The 17,784-nt window shown below is 44.5% G+C and overlaps 1 protein-coding gene across 1 annotated transcript; it reads left to right on the top strand.

The window, feature by feature from the left end:
- Window positions 1-51: 51 nt before the first annotated feature.
- Window positions 52-17,583, top strand: LOC138198219 (trinucleotide repeat-containing gene 6B protein-like). The gene is given in 22 exon segments (XM_069149501.1): window positions 52-405; window positions 1,683-1,770; window positions 2,123-2,144; window positions 3,155-3,604; window positions 3,817-3,850; window positions 3,852-6,709; window positions 6,858-7,010; window positions 7,260-7,450; window positions 7,615-7,677; window positions 8,096-8,254; window positions 8,420-8,557; window positions 9,239-9,457; window positions 9,674-9,781; window positions 10,083-10,293; window positions 10,414-10,566; window positions 10,780-10,947; window positions 11,243-11,389; window positions 12,710-12,802; window positions 13,078-13,293; window positions 13,545-13,615; window positions 15,324-15,463; window positions 15,559-17,583. Coding segments are annotated over 21 exon segments (6,225 nt in total). The 5' UTR covers window positions 52-405; window positions 1,683-1,713; the 3' UTR covers window positions 16,133-17,583.
- Window positions 17,584-17,784: the final 201 nt, after the last annotated feature.

Here is a 17,784-nt window from a genome sequence, read left to right as displayed (position 1 = left end):
GTGCTCCTCCTCCCCTCTCTGATCAACAACCAGCCCGGTGATATAATATTCTGGCTGAACCTCCACACAGAAGCAAAATGGCCGATAGTAAACTAACCGATCACACAGCGTCTGACAGTCATCGAGGGTTTATGGACGTTTTGTTTACAGCTTGAGAACTACAGTCGCGCAAAAAAAAAAAAAAAAAAGGATACCCGCCTTTCTTCATTTTTTTTCTACGATTAACATTTTCGCTTTTCGGTGATGTCATTTCTTATTCAATCCAGCCTTGAAAGCCTCGAAGAACTAGCTCGCTAGGCTAGCTGCTCTGCTAGCCTGCTGGCGGTAGGTCTGCAAGAATTTTTTTTTTTTTTTTTTTTTTTTTTTTTGCACAGAAGCACTTTTAAGTCCTATGTGATTCCCGAGGTGAGTATTAAACATAAACGGCGTGGGCGATTCTTTCCTCTCGCGTTGTATGAGCTTTTTTTTTTTTTTTTTTTTAATTTTTAAATAACGTGATCACCCCTTTTTTTTTTTTTTTTTTTTTTTTTTTTTTTTTTTTTTATGAACGCGGTCGACAACATTTTATGTTCGTCAGTTTTCGAGGAGCTTCGCGTTGAAGTGTTGAAGAAACGTCACATCAAAATGTGCTCGTTTCATTTACCCCCCCCCCCCAGTCGACGGCTGCTACCAGGTCGAGTTGCTGCCTCGTCACTGATCTGTCGACAGCGGGGGGAGGAGGGGGTTTGTTCCCGCTGTACAGCGGCGAGTTACCGTAGTAAATGTCAGAGGGGGGGGGCTGTGTTTGGTTAACACGACGCGCCTGTTGTCTGCAGCCCAACTGCGTACAGGTTGAGGCGCTCACACTGTTCCTGCAACAACAACAAAAATCTCCTCTACCCCCCTTTTGTCATAAACTATTTATCATCGTCAGCTGCTGCGTTACACACTTTGAAGCCGTACGTGGTCCTGTTAGCTCGCCGTGTGTCACGGTGCTAATTATGTGCAGCTTAGCTGACTTTGAATCGCTCGGCCTCGTCGTATTTACAGCTCTGTGCGATGAGATCCTTTTACTTTTCCGTACTGTGTGTTGCTTTACACACACACACACACACACACACACACACGCAAAACAAAGTGCCTCGCGTGATTTCCATGCGCGTGTTTGCGCGCTGCACGTGTTTACTTTCCCGGCTGGGTGGGAGGCAGGTGTGAGGTCTCAACAAGAGTGTCCTCCACGATATTGGACATATCACTCATCTTGTACTTGCATTAAACCTCTGGATCAGGCTTCATGCCAGTCTCCACTGTAATGCATTCAACAACAACAACAAAAACGTGACCTTTCCAGACATGTTGTAGAGTTTGAAGTGTTTGTTTGCCTGCTGCCTGTGTAGGCTGTTGGTTGAAATTGCAATCGTTTGCTGGTTAATGAATTATGCAGGAGAAAGCTAGGCTACCGAGGGTTGTTGTCAAGCTGTCTGTCCCTGGCTAACATTACAGTCCTTACAACACTGACCGGACAGGAGTATACGCAGCAGTGATCTGAAGAATGCATATTCTTAAATCTGAGTCAAAGGCTATATGCGTGTGTTTTGGAAGCTGTAAACATGAAACTGCTTTTTTTTTTTTTTAGCACTACGTTACATTCATTGTGAGTCGAGCAAAAATAAATAATTGAACGTGTGCATTTGTTTTCACAGACAGGAGAATCAAGAAAGGGAACAGTGGTTCATGGAAGACAAGAAAAAGAAGAAAGAAGATAAAAAGAAAAGGGAAACCTCTCAGAAGGTGAAACGTGTCCTCCTCACTTTGCCTGTGTATTTTGCACATAATCTGTGTGACACTCCTGCTTGGATAACATTACTTACTCAGCCAGGATTGGTTTGGTCTCAAAATTCATTTTTATTTCAGTATTTTGTTAGGAAGCCGCAGGTTGAGAGCTACAGCTTTGGGAGGGATTTTGTCTTGCTTTTGTTGGTGTATTTTTCAATTTCAGTTGGTAGACTGGTGGGATTACTATACAGGTTTTTTTTTTTTTATGGATTTATGGAGGTGATCATGTGAGAGCAAAATTAACTTTTTGCTTTATTGTCATTTTTAACCAATTTCTCCTGTTTTACATCCTTCTCATTTCTTTTAGGTGCCAGAACAGAAAATCAAAGGTAGAATTTTGTTTCTCATCATCACTGTCTTCATCATGTTTTCACTTGTTATTCTGTATAATAACAGGGATATGATTTCATGTCGTGTTATTAAATCTGTTTTAATCAGCGATGACCAGTTCTTATAACCTTGAGCAGTGGTTCTCAACTGGTCGACCCTCAGGACCCACATTTTTCCTTTGTCATTAAGTTGCGGCCCAAATTATTGAGCAACTCAAATTGATTTCATAAAAATAGTGCAGTTACAGGCAAGGCAAGTTTATTTGTATAGCACATTTCAACAACAAGGCAATTCAAAGTGCTTCACAATAAAACCATTAAAAGCATCAAAACATAAGGCAAAAGAAAAGGACATTTAAAAACAATTAAGACATTAAAAACAGTCATTAAAAAAATTAAACAAGCTATATACACAACCTACATGCACATTTCATTTAAACATGAAAAACAAACATGGAACTGGGGCTAAAAACTCAATAAGATGAAAAGGCAGACTTAACCTTACACTACAGGCATTTATGCTTTTTAAATAAATTAAAACTGGTGATGCTTATCAAGTATCATTGATCATTAATACATTGAAAACTTTGAAATAAGAAGGCAGACTTATCTTGAATTAGATAGAAAGGTATTTATCTAATCTTTAACCTGTTGCATTTACTACTGATGTGAAAATGTTACCTTTGTTTGTTACTGTCAATAGTGGCAGCAAATAGCTACCGAATGCACACTGTGTCATGGGAAACCTATGTCCCTCCAAATAAAAATGTAGCAGCAGAAGTTCTATTGACTTTGACTTTTTTTCACTTACACATCAATGGCCCACTTTTATGGTCACCTCTGACCCAGAGGATTATTGCATATGGTTATGCACATACATGCTCACACTGCAGACGCTTTTTAAATCTTCTTAAACTTTTCTTCAGGTGAATGAACATGCACTGTCTTTCTCTTTCTGTCGTAGTAATGACCAACAGGGATTCACACCCTCACCTGTTTGTGTATTTCAGTGCCAGAATCAGCCAAGCCCTCCTCTTCCCAGCCACTCGCCACCCCAGGCTCAGTGTCCCCCAGCCCTGGCCCCGTTGCCCCCTCATCCCCCAGTCCTGGTGCAGCCGGGGTTTCTGCCCAAGTTCCTCCTGGTGGCGGGAACAATGCAAAGCAGCGGACTGCTGTGGCCAACGGACAGCCCTCCTCCTCCCCCTCTGGAAGTCAGACCTCCCAGCAGCAGCGATACATGTCTAGAGAAGTTCCACCGAGATTTCGCTGCCAGCAGGACCATAAAGTGCTACTGAAGAGGGGCCAGCCGCCGCTGTCCTCCATGCTGCTGGGGGGAGGAGGAGGAGGTGGTGGGGAGGGGGGTGCAGGTGATGTTGGAGGAGGCAGTGGCTGGGCAACTGCACCACCTCTTCCCTCGCAGGGAGCAGATAACACCAATGCAAACACAGCTGGAGGCACAGGTGGGCTAATGTCTCAGAACAAACAAACATGATCAAGAATTATTTGTAGTCCACCGAGTGCTGCACAACCCAACTTGTTTTTGTTTGCTAACGGTCCAGTGCAGGTTTATATGTTGTCCAGCAGCCATGAGAATGACTTAACAGCAGAATACAGTTAGTATTGTCACTATTTAAATTGCCAATTAAATTATTTGTCGCACTTTTTCCCATAGATTCCAACCTGGGTTCATCCTCCCCTCCCCCCCCCCACCTCCTCATCCTCATTATGTGTCGCTGCTCTGTCGTCTTCTTCTTCTACTACTACTTCAACTTATGCAAATTCCACATGGGGGGCAGGCTCTGGCAGCCAGTCCTCCTCTCAGGGCTGCGGGAAGGTGATTGTGGATGGGACTGACCTGGAGGACTGGCCTAGTATCATAGGCGGGGCCAAATTGAGTTCCGATGGGGCTGGAGGAGGGGTGCAGGAGCCGGACTGCCCCAGTAACAACAACAACAACAGTAGTGCCTCATGGAGTGAGAACAACATCCAGCAGAAGGGAGGAGCAGTAGGAGGAGGAGTAGGGAACATGGACAATCCTTCCCCACCTCGTTCTTCTCCTCTTTCCTCCTCTTCCTCGCTTAATGAATGTGTTCAGTCAAGTGGTGGTGTGTGGGTCTCCTCCACCTCGTCTCAGGTGGAGGCAGGGCTTGGATCAGCAGCATTTTACAATTCCAAAGTCTCCCATCTTCTTCCTGAGCCTCAGGAGAGCCCTGTGGGTGGCAGCAGCAATGTCACTGGTGCCAATTTCAACCCCAACGTGAACCCCTCCGCTTGGCCCGCCCTGGTGCAGTGTGGGACATCAACTTCGGCTAGCGACAGCCTTCCACTACAGTCGTCCATTACGTCAGCTTCCTCATTCTCTGCCAGCACCACCTCCGTCACCACTCATCCTCTATCATCTGTGAATCAAACTGGTCTCTATCAGCAGCACACTGAAACAGCTGTGGGAGCCAGGAGTGGAGAACAGCAGCAGCACTTAGGAAACCCAGGGCCGGAGCTGAGTTCAGGTGGGGGAGCACGAGAAGCAGGACCAAATCAAGAAGGTAGCAGCGAGGGGGACTGTGGGGTTACTAGTGAAGGAGAGGGGAGCGGTCATTTTTCTGGCTCTTCATCTTCCTCCTCTGCTGCCTCATCTTCTTGGAGATCCATGCCTCCGGTGTCCTCTGACCTCAGCGCAGGTGCCTCACAGGCAGATGGGTGGGGTGGAGGAGGGACTGGAGCTCAGGGGCAGGAAGGGAATGTTTGGGGCTTTGGTGGCCAAGCTGATAAGGCGGGGTGGGGCAGGGGAAATGGTGGTGGTTCAACTACCCCAGTGGTATCTCAGGGAGCGTGGGAAGGAAGCAGTTCAGAGGCAGAGTGGGTTGGCACCGCAGGAAGTGGAAGTTCGAGTAATTTAGCAATAGGAAGTGGAAGTGGAAGAGGTGGCGACGGGAGCAGCATCAGCAGTAGTGCAGGCAGTGTAGGTGTTGGTGGCAGCAGTTTGGAGGACTCTGCCTCACCAAAGTTTGCAACTATGACAAAAGCTTGGGACAATCAGAAAGGGACAGAAAGTGGGGATGGAGTAGTTGCGGAGTGGGGTGGAGGAGGAGGAGGAGGAGGAGCGCAGGGTGGAGGCACTGGAGGTGGGGGACCCTCATCCTCTGGTGGAGGAGGATCCATTGCTGGAAGCAGTGGAGAAGGGAGTGGTAGCGGTCAAAAGCAGGAGCAATCCTCGTCTGCGAGCCACCACTCCCAACAGACCTCCAATGCTGAAGTGGCCTTACAGAGCATGCTCAATCGATCTGACCTGGACCCCAGGGTTCTGTCTAACACGGGCTGGGGACAGACCCAGATTCGACAGAATGTGGCCTGGGACCTGGACACCACAACGAGGTTAGGCAACCGAAATGAAAGAAAACCTTCATCTTCCTCTGCATCCTCATCAGCAACCATGAACACTACCACTAGTCGCAGTCCTGGGTACCCGTCTAACACTGGTTCAATAACTAATGATACACATGCTGGCAGTCACACGACCAGCCTGAACTCTGGCCCTGCTGCAGTGAGGGATAGCTGGGAGGGTGGATCTACACAGTCCACCTGTGGTCCTCACATGGCGAGTAGCACTAAAAGGAAGCCAGGATCGCCTGAAGATATTGAGGGCAACCAGGGGAAGGCAGCTGGAGGCTGGGGGGATCTCCCACCTGAAAACCAGGGTAAAGGGTGGGGAACTGAAGAACAACAATGGGGGGATCACAGAGGGAGAGGAGGAAGAGGAGGAAGAGGAGGAGGAGGAAACTGGAGAGACGTTGGAGAACAGGGTAGTGGGTGGGCAGATGGTCCAGAGGATAAAGGAACCGGAGGATGGAGGGGGACTGGAAGAGGGGAGGCAGGTGGTTGGAGAGGGGGAGGAGACTGGGGACAGAGAGACTCGACACCTGCGGGTGGGTGGGGAGATGGGCGAAGTAGAGGTGGAAGCAACTCGGATGAGGGATCTTCCTGGGGTAATTTGGATGAAGGGGGATCTCAGCGAGGAGGATGGGGAGGCGGAGATGTGGGTGGAGGCAAATCCCACCAGGACTGGGGGAGTGCTAAACCCCACACAGCAGCAGCACAGATACCAAACAGCCAAGTGGCACCAATGAAAGCTCCAAATCAACAGCAGCACCAATCACAGGGCCAGCAACCACCAGGAGGTCCCATGCAAGGAGGGTGGAACAGCCGGTCAAATGTTGGAGGTGGAGGTCCACCTTCCAAGAATCCGAACCAAAGTTCGGGCTGGACTGCCGGCCCGATCCCCCAAATCTCCGGGGGTGAGGCAGACTCCCTGGAGCCCAGTGGCTGGGAAGAACCCTCCCCTCAGTCCATCAGTCGCAAAATGGAAATTGACGATGGCACGTCAGCCTGGGGAGACCCAACCCGCTACAACAGCAAGAATGTGAACTTGTGGGACAAAAAGAGCGCTACGTCAGGCCAAAGCCACAGTCAGCAGGCCCCACCACCACCATCCATGCAGCAACAACCACCTAGAAGGCAGCAGGGGATGCAGCACAGCAGTAACACAAACCCCGGCAACGGTGCAGTGGGTAAGAAGTTGTACCATTATAAACTAGAGCATCAGCATTGATTACATGGTGTCAGCCTTATTAGCAACTCTTTGACCTTACTGTCACTTGTCATCCAAATCACGAACTTTGTTTATAGTAATATATGTGGACCTTTATCAATGTTCAGGTCCAGGTATGTGGGGAGGCGGTGCACAAACTGTGGATAACGGTACGGCTACGTGGAGCCAGACGTCAGATGCAGCAACAGGTTGGGGTGATCCAGATGAACCCGGCAAAGCTCCTGGCTGGGGGAATCCTTCACCTAACGCTGCTAAACCTGGTAAGAATAGAAAAAAAAAAAAATCGACATTATTCAAAAGGTTTCTGAGTTGTTGACAGTTACTATTATTTTTTGACACACTCACAACTCGAGTAGCATTACACATTTTTCAGTATAAATGGGTTTCAAAAACTTTACAACACAAGTTTCGAATAGAGATCGACAGCATATCTATAGATTTATCTGTATATCTAGAGAAATGACTGCTGCTGACATTATCATTAACCCTCTGCTTTGTTTTTGATGCAGGCACTAAACCCATAGAAAGCTGGGGAGGGAAGGGAGACTGCTCTGTTGCAGCCTCCCGTCACCCCAGCTGGGATGAGGAAGACGATGGTGGTGGAGGTGTCTGGAACAGCACCGGCTCCCAGGGAAGCGGCTCCTCCTTCAACTCCGGAGGCTGGGGTCAGAGTCATGGAGGAAAAAGAGGCAACATCAAGGTCAGCAGAGGAAGTTCTAGGACACACAAACAAAGCATATGTGGCATTTCATTAAGACAAAGCCGTTCTTATTTCGTTAAATACTTTTCTCAATAAGACTATCATTTTCCCTTTTGTTATTACCTGTTTTAACTGAGAGTAATGTTTGAATTTCTTTCTTAAAGAGTGCTGGCGGGGACAGCTGGATAAACCCAGTGTCACGCCAGTTTTCCAACATGGGTCTTCTGGTAAGATGTTTTTTTTAATTGAAAAGGAATATTTCTGGCTTTTTTTTTTTTTTTTTTTTTTTTTTTTTTTATAGAAGTTGCCATGTGTATGTCTCAAGTGTCATTGCTGTTTTATTATTGATTAATTCTTCTTTAACAAAACTAATGGGAGGCTGTAGCTCAGTTGGTAGAGTGGGTTGCACACTAATCGGAAGGCTGGTGGCTCGATCCCAGCTCCTCCTGTCCACATAACTAAGTGTCCTTGAGCAAGACACTGAACCCTAAAAAACAAATTGCTCCCGATGGTGTACCATCGGTGTGTTGTAAGTCGCTTTGGATAAAAGCGTCAGTGAAATGTAGTGTAAAACGTATGTCACTGATATTGATAATGTTATTATGATGGATAGATTATCAATTAGGCCTCTGTGTTGTTTTTCAGGGTGATGATCCAGGTGCGGACAAAAAGATGGAAGGAGACAAGAGAGGAATAACTGACTACAATGGAGAGATGCGTAGAGGAGGAAGAGGTGGAGGAGGTTACCGCATGCCGAGTTCCAAAGACATGGGTCCTGTTGAGATGGGACCCTACGGAGAAAAGGTAAGAATCTGTTTAACGTGATAACTAGTGTTTAATCCCATTATAAAACTTACATTTCCATAGTTAGCCATAATTTTGCATCCTGAACAACATCAACTATGTGAATGTTAAATTCTAAGTCTAGCGTGAGTTGTGGTAATACATTGCATTTCCATTGTTCTCCAGATGGGTGGCCATGGAGTGTTTGTTGGCAGTGGCGGAGGGATGCCTCAGCCTCGAGGGATGCACCAGCCTGGCATGCATCCGATGAACCCGTCCCAGGGGTTACGTGCTCAAGTGCCTCATCAGTTCCTGTCTACTCAGGTCTGTTGTCTCTGATGTTATTAGTTATGATAAAGGTGTTTTACAAGACCGTGCTTTGGTTGGTTGTATGATTTTCATGAATAACATAACACAGCAGTAGCTATGTGGCTTCTAGAGTAGGAGGTGCCTTTTAAGAGGTCATTAACGCAATGTTTGGATATTAAAAAAAACGATTTCATTTATTTTCGTACAGATTGTTTATTCGATTTCCATGATTTCCTCAGCTGTCTGTTTATTAGACATCTTGTAAAATTTCCAAACAGGAAGTCATCTGGTCGTAGACAGTAATGCAGCCCCATGCTTGTTCTCTTGATTCCATTATTTTCTCCAATTCATTGTAAGAAGTGAAAACTCACAATTGGATTGCGTTTGTCTTACTCTGTGGACATGAACATTTGTGATGAACTCAGTTAATCTAAATTACTCATAATATTCCATCACAGACCACGTGAATTGTCTATCAACTTGTACCTGGTACAAGCACATATCCTTACTCACTCTCTGAATGGGACAGGCATTTAAAAAAATTTGAAACAGCTAATTTCGTTTTTTTTTTAAGTATTCATAAATTTGAAATAAGCTTGATGAATGGATTGTCCCCGTTTCTCATCATTTGCAGTCTTTACTCCAACAAGAGTCTGAATCAGCAGCCATATATTTATAATTTCTTGTGACATTCAGGTGCCAGGTCCTATGCTGAAACAGATGCCCTCTCCTGGAGGCAGTGTGGGTGGAGTAGTCGGAGGAGTAGGAGGTGTCGGTGGCGTTGGAAGTGTCGGAGGGGTTGGTGGTGTTGGTGGGGTTGGTGGAGTTGGTGGAGGAGTGTTCCCTCCTCAGATTTCCCCACAGCAGCTAGCAATGCTCAGCAACATTTACCCCCACATGCAGCAGTTTCATTTGGTACGTGCCTTAATGTCACGTTGTTGACTGATGGATTTGACTCGTTGCAATTAAATACATCGTTCTTTGTCGATTGTTTTGTTCATATCCATATTGGAATCTTTAGATACATGGGGAACTGTAGTCAGAGTATAAGTTATTAAAATGTTGCTGATCACAAGCTTTGTATAATTTATTCATGTCAATCTCCGACCATTTCTGCCCACCAACCCACAGGCTTGTCAGCTCCTGCTACAGCAGCAGCAACAGCAGCAGCAGCTTCTGCAGAACCAGAGGAAGTTCCCTCAACCTCAGCCTGTCAGGCAGCAGCCAGACCCACAGCAGGTGAGCGTGATCTAATTAGGCATTAGACCTCAGCCATTCCTATTGTATTTCTCCGCAACATCAGCACTGCCACACTTTGGTCACAACTGTTGAGTTTCTTTAGCAGAGATAGCTGAGAACTACGCACAAACATTAAGATCATATTGAATGACGTAATTATTTATATCCTCTGGTACTCGATCCTTGTGATACCTGTAGTCCCTCACTCACGGAGGCTAGAACCTATGAAACTATAAGTAGGTAAATAAGGTGTTAACTCCCCAAAACCATTTCACACCATTCATGTACTTTTCCTTTCCAGCTGGCAAGGATTATGGCTATTCTGCAGCAACAGAGACAGCATCAGCAGGGTGGAGTTGGAGGAGCTGGAACAGGAGGCGGGAGCTCCAAACTGTCCCCATCTCACCTGGGAGGAGGCCTTTCCAAACAGGCCATGGTAGACCCCCTCCCACATCCTGGAATTGGGGGGCCCTTATCAGACCTTCATGCCAAAACACAAGGGATGTACTCTGGTGAGTCCCAGCCTGTGGTTAGACCTGCATGCAGTACCCACCTGCTTGGCCAAAGGCTGTGTTGAACTGAACAGTAGAATGCTAAATACCCATGAGTGTTGGTGTTTTTCCTTTTTCCAGGGCTTACACCTGGTGGTAACCTGTCAGGATTGGAGCTCAATCCCATGATGGGAGGGATGAAGGACATAGGAGGACAGCAGTCCCGCTTCAAGTGGATGATGGAGGGACACTCCCCAGCTCCCTCTCCCCCTGACACCACCCTTCACAAAAATGGTAGGTTAACAGATGGTTTGAAGCAGGATTTTTGCTAAAGCAAAATTCACACTTTGGCAAAGCTCACCTCCCAGGCTGCTGTGAATCTGGTGGTAACCTTGCTTGGTAATCACCCTCCTTCACAATGTATCTGAATGAACTGCTGTGAATCAAAGGGATCTGAAACATTCATGTCAATCTGTTTGACCTTATTTCTTTCTTCCTGTTCCCAAGGCCCTTTACCCAGTGCTCTAAAAGTTAGCGGAGGGTCCCCGTACTCCCAGTATGAAATGCTGGGCAGTGACGGTTTAGGGATTCCCCCTCAGGGCTCTGCAGACAACTGGCACCGGACCCCTGGGAGCAAAATGGGGAACAAACCTGCCACGTCCAGCTGGCCTCCGGGTGAGTAGGTCTCTCTCTGCCACTTAGTACCAAAGATGAACTATGATCTAAAAAAAAAGAAAATTTAATTTCAATTGAGGTTTAAAAGCTTTTGTGCTGTTTGTAATGAACCTAAAGCAAAGAACAAACTGATGTCATTTTTTTTTCTAATGTCAGGGCTAGTCAGTATTTACAAATATTAGTCTAAAGATAAGAGGAAGCTTAGTTAAAGCAAATCCACAGCCACAGTCGTAGAGTTGTGTTGTGCCATATATCATTTCAGTTAATCAATATGTTTTCTGTTGTGTTATGACAGAGTTCCAGCCCGGTGTGCCCTGGAAGGGAATACAGAGTAGTGGAGACCCAGAGTCAGATCCCTATATGACCCCTGGTAGTGTTCTCGGCTCCCCAGGATCCCCGAGCCTCAACGACTCTGACCACCAGTTACTGCGAGACAACATAGGTATTTGACCGATGTACCCAATATTTTGATGAGCTTTGCTGTTGGTTTTAGCATTTTTACTTTAATATATTGCTTATAAATGTCAGTTAAAAAAATCATGAGGTTTATATTAGCACATGTTAAAAGTGCACTTTATCCTGAGTTACTTAAAGAGTTTCTGCATTGGAAAAAACAGTTAAAGCATGAGGACCAAAGATGAGAGCCGTTTAACAGTTTATTATCTTTTCATTTCCACTGTTAAACAATAGTTGACTGTCATCGATGATTTTGTTGCTAAAAGGCAGATGAAACAACAATCAATGAACAAAGGTACTCCAATAAATCTTAGATAAAAGCACGATACATTCTCTTCAGGAACAAAGAAGCAGCAATAACTATAACCAATATCCATAACTTATTCAAATAATGCATCCAGTGCACAGTTAACTGCAGAACAATGAGCAACACCACATCGAGATCAGCACGCTACAGGAAACAAGGGGAGAGATTTAGCAGGGCCTGATGGAGGCCTCTTATCAGTTCAGGTGTGGCCTGATAGGTAGAGGCAAAGTCCTGCTCCAAAAAGCCTGCACAGGAAGGAGGATTTTTCAACAACACAAATTCCTTTTTTCCCCCTCAAATAAAGCAAAGAATAGATTACTGGGACTTATTGTGGTAATGGCATTAGTCACTTTTGATGAGCAAGAACATGAAGCTGAAAGATGGGATGACAGCCATTTAAATACTACTATCTCATCTGGTGTTGAGCTTAAGGTGCAGTTGTTAATAGAGTTCATTACGTTAAGTTCCCTTACAAAGCCACAGCTCGCCCATATGAGGATTAAGGCTGAGCAAAAAAATCTATTCACCAACTATTTAAAAGTAAAATGGTGGAAGCGTGAATGATAACACACATTTCTTGTTTCTTACTGTAGAGAACTTACTCTGATTTTTGTCAGACAAAATTATACTTATAGCTCGTCTCCTGATTCCCACACTTGTCCGTCTCCTGTTGCCTAGTTGGGATGATTTCAAAGCAATTTTAACATATTCTTACTTTCTCAGCGGATCGATATCAAGTTTCTGCTACGCACGGGTTGGCTCCCCATTGTTAACACATGCACAGAGGAAGGAATGTAGCGGATGCAAGAGTGGCCAAGTTTTTCTAACTCATAAAAGTCTTTAGAAAAATATGCCCCTGTGCCATTTATTGACAAGGTCAAAGGTTTAACAAACTGTTTGTCTTCATCAGCTCTATCTGCAGTCCAGCTGAGTTGTGGTTATTTTGTCTTATTTATCACAAGAGATGTTGCATTCAGATTACCATGTCATGTTTTTTAGGGCCAAACCCCTCCCTCAACACCTCGCTGCCTTCACCTGGTGCCTGGCCCTACAGTGCCTCAGACAGCCCCCTCAGCAATGCACACTGCACAGGTAGATGTTTTTACTTGTTTTTATATAGTCTTTATATCCTTTTGCATTTTGACTTCTAAATCTCCTTCATTTCATTTACTCAGTTATTATTTACCTTTCAATTTCTTTGTTTCTGTTACCATGAATGTGTTAGCACTGTGTTTTATTTTATGGCTGAGCCACAAAATTGCCAAAGGAGTTAACTGTACTCTGTCCCCTCCACTCCCATTTCTGTGGTTTGTTTTTCCACTACTCATTTTCCCCCCTCTTTCTCCCACTCCCCATTTCCTCCTCAGGAAAGTACTCTGAGTACAAGCCCAGCTGGCCTCCAGAGCCCATCGGACAAAACAAGTTGTGGAAGACCAATCGCAACAGCTCACAGCTGCCACGCCCCCCTCCTGGCCTAACCAATCAGAAGCAGGCCTCGCCCTCCCCTTGGGGTACTGGAGGTCCACGGTTGGCCCGGAGCTGGGGAGGGGGCGGGATTAATCAAGAGTCAAGATTTGGGCCAGGTACATTTTTGACAGTGAACACATTTCATAACCATTTCTCAATTTATGACTTGAATACATAACAAGTAGAGAAAGATCTTCTTTACAATGTTACGATGACTCATCATATGACGGGGTCATGACACCGAGTACAAAAGTTGGCTTCATCGATACCATTGTTTTTGTCATTAAACAACACATCCCTGCTAATTGTTTCATCCTTGTCATCCGTCCTGTCTGTCTCTTCCCCTCTCGTCTTGTTTTCTTCATAGGCTCAGCTTGGAGCGATGGTGTTGCTGCCAGAGGCAGTTGCTGGTTGCTGCTGAGCAACTTGACCCCCCAGGTAAGGAGTGAGGAAAAAGAGAGAGGGACAGGTTGAAGGAGATGGGAACCCTGAGAACAAACTAAATATTCAACTCTACCAGTAAACATGCTGTCTGTAAACTCGGGTAGAGCTGACGGGAGAGGTGACAATAGAAGCAGGAGTGATGCTGTGCAGGCAACGTGAAATTCAAATTTGTACCATGTTCGATACATTCATCTCGGAGACCTCTACATCCTTAACAAGACCAGTCATTATATGCAAAACCAATTGAATACTATCAGGTGCGTGTTAACTGCCCTCTAGTGAATAATTAGAGCAATTCAGAGAATTAAGCTCCCTTATTTACCAAATTAAAGATGTTGCTGATTTAACAAAAGTTACAGTATAAGTACAGTTTAGCCAAATTTTGCATTTGTACAAATATTTTAAGCTGGTTTGAATTGGCATATAATTGCAACAAATTTTACATTTCATTTTGATGTAATATGGTAACAATGTGTGCATCAAATACGATACACAAAGTAGAGAGGTAAAAATCACTGTAAATCTCGGTCTCCTTGTCGATGTGCATATCATGATTTTTTTTTTTTTTTATTGCTATAAATGTTTTTGAGGATCTTTAAAATTCCATCTTTATGCAAACTTTAGAGTGAAACTTTTGGTCTTTATACAGTATATAGGCCTAGTTTTCCAACCATGTCATCTTACCTTGTGTGAACACCAGATTCTCTGTAGAAATGAGCAAGTGGCAAAATTTAAGTCAAAAGGATAGATTTGACAAAAGCAGAAGTTTTTGTTTCATAAAGCATAAATGTAGAAGAAGTATAAAAAATGTATAATAAATTGAAATTTGAAAGCTGTATACAGTGCAATACCCAACACCAGTGTGCATAACTGTTTTTTTTATATGCAATACTGCATTGGTGGTTCTAACCACTTGTGCAGTAGATATTAATGTACTGCATTAACATACTCTACAACCAGATACTAATGAATAGTTTAAAATCATATATGTTTTTTTTAAGATACATCATTTTACTTTCAATCCTCTCCAAATGTTCAATAAACTTCCCAGTTTAAAAAAAATAGTTTTTTCAGAAGTATTTGAGGTGTCAGGCTCTGCAGGGTTAAAACCTTTTGCCACATGATTTATCGTGGCCGTAAATTAAAACGGCTTGCCTAGACAGATTGGTCAGGGTTTGAATTCAAAAGCATTAAACCACCATGCTTATTCATCTGTATTCCCCTTCAGTCTGTCTTATGCAAATTAAACGGAGCGATGCGTGACCCAGCTGTAATTGGATTGTGAAGTTGGATGAGCCATTTAATCAATTAGGGTTTGCACAAATGACACTTGCATGACACTTCTCTGGGAAAGACATCGAAATTAAAACGTTTAATAATAAGTCTAGACAAACTCTTTCACTAATTCAGACTTTTTTTTCAATATTCCACTCGACCTTACTGGCTGCTCGTGCACAGGCTTGCACAACTTGTATATCTTACTGTACCTGTGATACAATCAGAAATCCATAAAGCCACAGTCTCCATTATTTATTAATAAATAACCACTGTTGTACAACCTCCTTGATTCCCTGACCTTTCACTGGCCCTATAATAGATGCCTCCAGATTGTGGATAATTACTATACCATTGTCACTTTACACACACACACACACAGACACACAATCTTTTGTACACAACAATTATTATTTTTCTCCTGCAGATCGATGGCTCCACGCTGAGGACTATCTGTATGCAGCATGGCCCCCTGCTGACTTTCCACCTCGGCCTGACCCAGGGCAGCGCTCTGATCCGTTACAGCAGCCGGCAGGAAGCAGCCAAGGCTCAGGGTGCACTGCACATGTAGGTTTGCCAGTATACACAATACACGTATACTAATCAACGTATACTAATATTCCTGTTGATTTAAATGACCTCGTCTTGTAACTCCCTCTCAGGTGTGTTCTGGGCAACACCACAATCCTGGCGGAGTTTGTGAGTGAGGAAGAAGTCGCTCGCTATTTTGCACATTCCCAGGCTGGAGGGGCGGAGGGGGCCAGCTCAGGAGGAGCAGCGGCCGGTGGGGCGCAGGGTTCATCTGGGACAGGCACGGCTGTGGCCAGCAGTGGAGGAAGCTCCCCAGGGAGTGAGCGGGCAGCAGTGGGCACGACTTCAGGTGGAAACGGAAACGGCGGTGGAGGAGGGGAAAGCGGAGCAGCAGTTCTAGCCAGTGTGAGGTCCTCCAGCTCTGGCTGGCAGAGTCTCGATGGTACAAGCAGTTCTTCAGAAACCTCCTCGGCCCAAGGACCTGGGCTGGGGATATTTTCCCAGTGGAGCACCAACGGGGCAGGCGAGGGAGGAGGAGTTGGGGGAGTGGAGTCTGGAAGGTCTGGGCTATGGGGGGGCATGACTGCAGCATACCCCAGCAGCAGCCTGTGGGGGGCACCGCAAATGGAGGAAAGGCACCAAATGGACAGCCCTGCTGGATTGTTGCCCGGCGACCTACTGGGAGGTGGAGCTGACTCCATCTGACGAGCCCCCCTCCATTTGTACGTGTAGGTTTGGACACACTGATACAGCATACACTGGGATTCATGTACCTACTATGGCACACACACATACACACACATTTACACGGTATGCATATTAATGTACTACACATATACACCTGTGCGTACGTATACATGGTATGCATAGTAATGTGCACACACATAAAGCAGAAATGTGAGACATGCTTACACACATTCTCGTGGCCAGACTTAAGCTATTATATAAACAAATGCAGGGACTGTTAGATGTGTATACAGCCTTTTTCCACAGATGAAGATTTCAACTGCTTAGACTTGAAACCTGAAAAAGAATGAAAAGTCAGTTGGTCTGAAAGACTTGACTGGATTGCAATGTGCTTAGTAAATAGAGGACTTTTCAACAGATTTACATACACATGCACACACCAAATACAGAGAAGCCTTCAGACAGATAGGCACTGTAAACAGCATTACCTTCATCGTATAAGAGAACTTAAAACTACTACATGATGTGAGGTTAAAAGTGCAGTTTTGTATTCACATCCCCTTAAAGATGGAGATCGAATCCAAACACATGCAAACAGCTCTGATTGACAGCTGAACTGTATCTTACTGTGTATGTTAAGTTTGTTTTTTTCTGTTTGTTTGTATGTATGGTTTTAATTTTTTGAACAGTGAAAATATTGAAAAATGTCATTGTTCTGTTTTCAAAATGCTGACCTCCTACTGTTGTATCACACACTCTTTCTCTGTTATTCTCTCTTGAACATGTTTGTTACTGTTGCAGTGATATATGTTAAATTGCTGGCAGTTTGAGGCTATGATGCATTTCTCCATGTGTCGACACTGCACGGTGTCATACACACGACGTGAGTATGAGTGAGACTGAGACCAAGTAAGTGGATTAAACCACCGCAGTTGTTGTGCGTGTGTGTGAATGTGAGGATAATGTGTGTGCATGTTAATGCCTGTCATAATGTGGGCAAGGCTGCTTACTATACAGAAGGTCTATACAAAAATGTTTTGAGTGCATTCGGTATACTGCTGACTGTGTGTTAAGAAATATTGGCACTAATGCTTTTTTTCTCTCTCTCATTTAAAGTTGTTTGGGTTTTTTTTAGCCGACTTGTCTTTTTTTATTGTCCGACCTGCAATAATAAAAAAAAAAAAAACATTTTAATGACACAAAGAGCTGAAGGCATATGCGTTGAGAAAATGGAAATGCCAAATCTTATCAAACTGTGTGGAGTGGGAGGGCGGGGTGGGACGGGTTGTTTACAGATGCAGAGTAAGCGTTGCCGTACGTTTTTAATGTTCTGTTGTTGTGTATTCGTTTTAAATTAAGACAGGCTTTAACACTCCTGTTCAGTGTTTTTGTTTTGAGATTTTACAAAGGAAAAATTTATTTAAACAAATGAGAACAAGATTAATAAAGATGAAAGTATTGGCTTCTAACTTTGTCCTTGTAGTTGTTTTTTGTAATGTCATTTGTGTGAATTCAGGCTTCGGTGTGGTGATTTGACAGTGTAACAACATCTGCCTTTAATGCATATATTGAACACTTACCACAGCATCGTATGCTGACAAAACAAGAACAAAAAAAACATGTTTTCTACATGTTGCTTTGTTGATCGGGGAAAAGTGTACGGGCTGCTT

Source organism: Embiotoca jacksoni, unplaced genomic scaffold (assembly GCF_022577435.1).
Source record: "Embiotoca jacksoni isolate LCO1_2020_lvr unplaced genomic scaffold, fEmbJac1.0.p SCAF_15, whole genome shotgun sequence".
In the NCBI taxonomy this organism is placed as follows: domain Eukaryota; kingdom Metazoa; phylum Chordata; class Actinopteri; family Embiotocidae; genus Embiotoca; species Embiotoca jacksoni.
This window is presented reverse-complemented; position numbering and strand designations above follow the sequence as displayed.